The sequence below is a fragment of the Nicotiana sylvestris genome, chromosome 1 (genome assembly GCF_000393655.2).
Source record: "Nicotiana sylvestris chromosome 1, ASM39365v2, whole genome shotgun sequence".
Taxonomy (NCBI): domain Eukaryota; kingdom Viridiplantae; phylum Streptophyta; class Magnoliopsida; order Solanales; family Solanaceae; genus Nicotiana; species Nicotiana sylvestris.
In genome coordinates this window covers 75,654,794-75,656,025 of record NC_091057.1, presented here as the reverse complement: position 1 = coordinate 75,656,025, position 1,232 = coordinate 75,654,794, and the positions used below count along the sequence as shown (strand labels likewise).

The window sequence follows — 1,232 nt, the reverse complement described above, 5'->3', positions numbered from 1 at the left end:
ATTCGCCGCTTGGGGAATGGATGTTATCGGACCTATCAAGCCTGCCGCATCAAATGGGCACAGGTTCATTCTAGTGGCAATTGATTATTTCACCAAATGGGTTGAAGCAGCATCGTACAAAGCAGTGACTAAGAAAGTGGTAGCAGATTTCGTCCGCGACCGTATTGTTTGTCAGTTCGGAATTCCGGAGTCAATCATCACTAATAATGGTTCCAATCTCAGTAGAGACCTGATGAAAGCCATGTGTGAAACCTTCAAGATTAAACACAAGAATTCTACATCTTACAGAACTTAGATGAACGGAGTTGTAGAAGCCGCCAATAAGAATATCAAAAAGATACTAAGGAAGATCATAGAGAAACATAAGCAGTGGCATGAGAAGTTATCAGTTGTTTTATTGGTATACCGCACCACAATTCGCACATCAACTGGGGCAACTCCCTATATGTTGGTTTATGGTATAGAAGCAGTCATTCCCGCCGAGGTAAAAATTCCCTCCTTGAGAATCATACAGGAAGCAGAACTTGACGATGCAAAATGGGTAAGGATACAAGCAGTTAGCTCTTATAGATGGGAAAAGAATGAAAGTAGTTTTCCATGGTCAACTTTATCAGAACAGAATGTCTAGATCCTTCAACAAAAGAGTCAAGTCGAGGCAGCTAGTGTTAAAGAAGATTTTCCCACATCAAGATGAAGCAAAAAGGAAGTTCTCTCCCAACTGGCAGGGTCCATACATGGTTCACCGGGTTCTAACTGGAGGAGCCCTCATACTTGCAAAAATGGACGGTGAAGTTTGGCCGAAGCCGATCAATTCAGATGCAGTGAAGCGATACTATGTGTAACTTTTACGATTTCCTGTATAATGTATTTGAACTACGCCTGACCTGATTCCCGTTTAAGAGGGGATACGTAGGCAACCCTATGGGTTCGATCACAATTCAATAAAATTTTCATTTCCCCCGCTATTGGAAACTGGGGCAGAATTTTGAGGAGGACCCTCAAAATTCCGAAGTTGATTTCAGCCATTTATCGCACGCGGCCGTCAGAAGCACCAGCCTAGTAAACTGGGGCAGAATTTTAAGGAGGACCCTTAAAAGTTCGGAGGGAGAGAGGTTGCAATCTCTTGAATCGCGTCGCATTCGTCGGTTCATCTAAAGAAAACTATTTAAAATTATGTATTTATGTTATATTTTTTCTAAATCATGCATGTCTAGTATCAAATTTGCATTGTT

At 41.6% G+C, this 1,232-nt stretch overlaps 1 protein-coding gene across 1 annotated transcript; it reads left to right on the top strand.

Annotated features, from left to right (window-relative positions):
• The first annotated feature begins 295 nt into the window (after window positions 1–295).
• LOC138871545 (uncharacterized) lies at window positions 296–628 on the top strand. Its single transcript, XM_070149429.1, has one exon. It carries the CDS (start codon window positions 296–298, stop codon window positions 626–628), a length of 333 nt encoding a protein of 110 aa, XP_070005530.1.
• Window positions 629–1,232: the final 604 nt, after the last annotated feature.

Bases quoted from the DNA above. Each gene is read 5' to 3' on its own strand.
- LOC138871545 (XM_070149429.1), top strand. From the start codon at position 296: ATGAACGGAGTTGTAGAAGCCGCCAATAAGAATATCAAAAAGATACTA.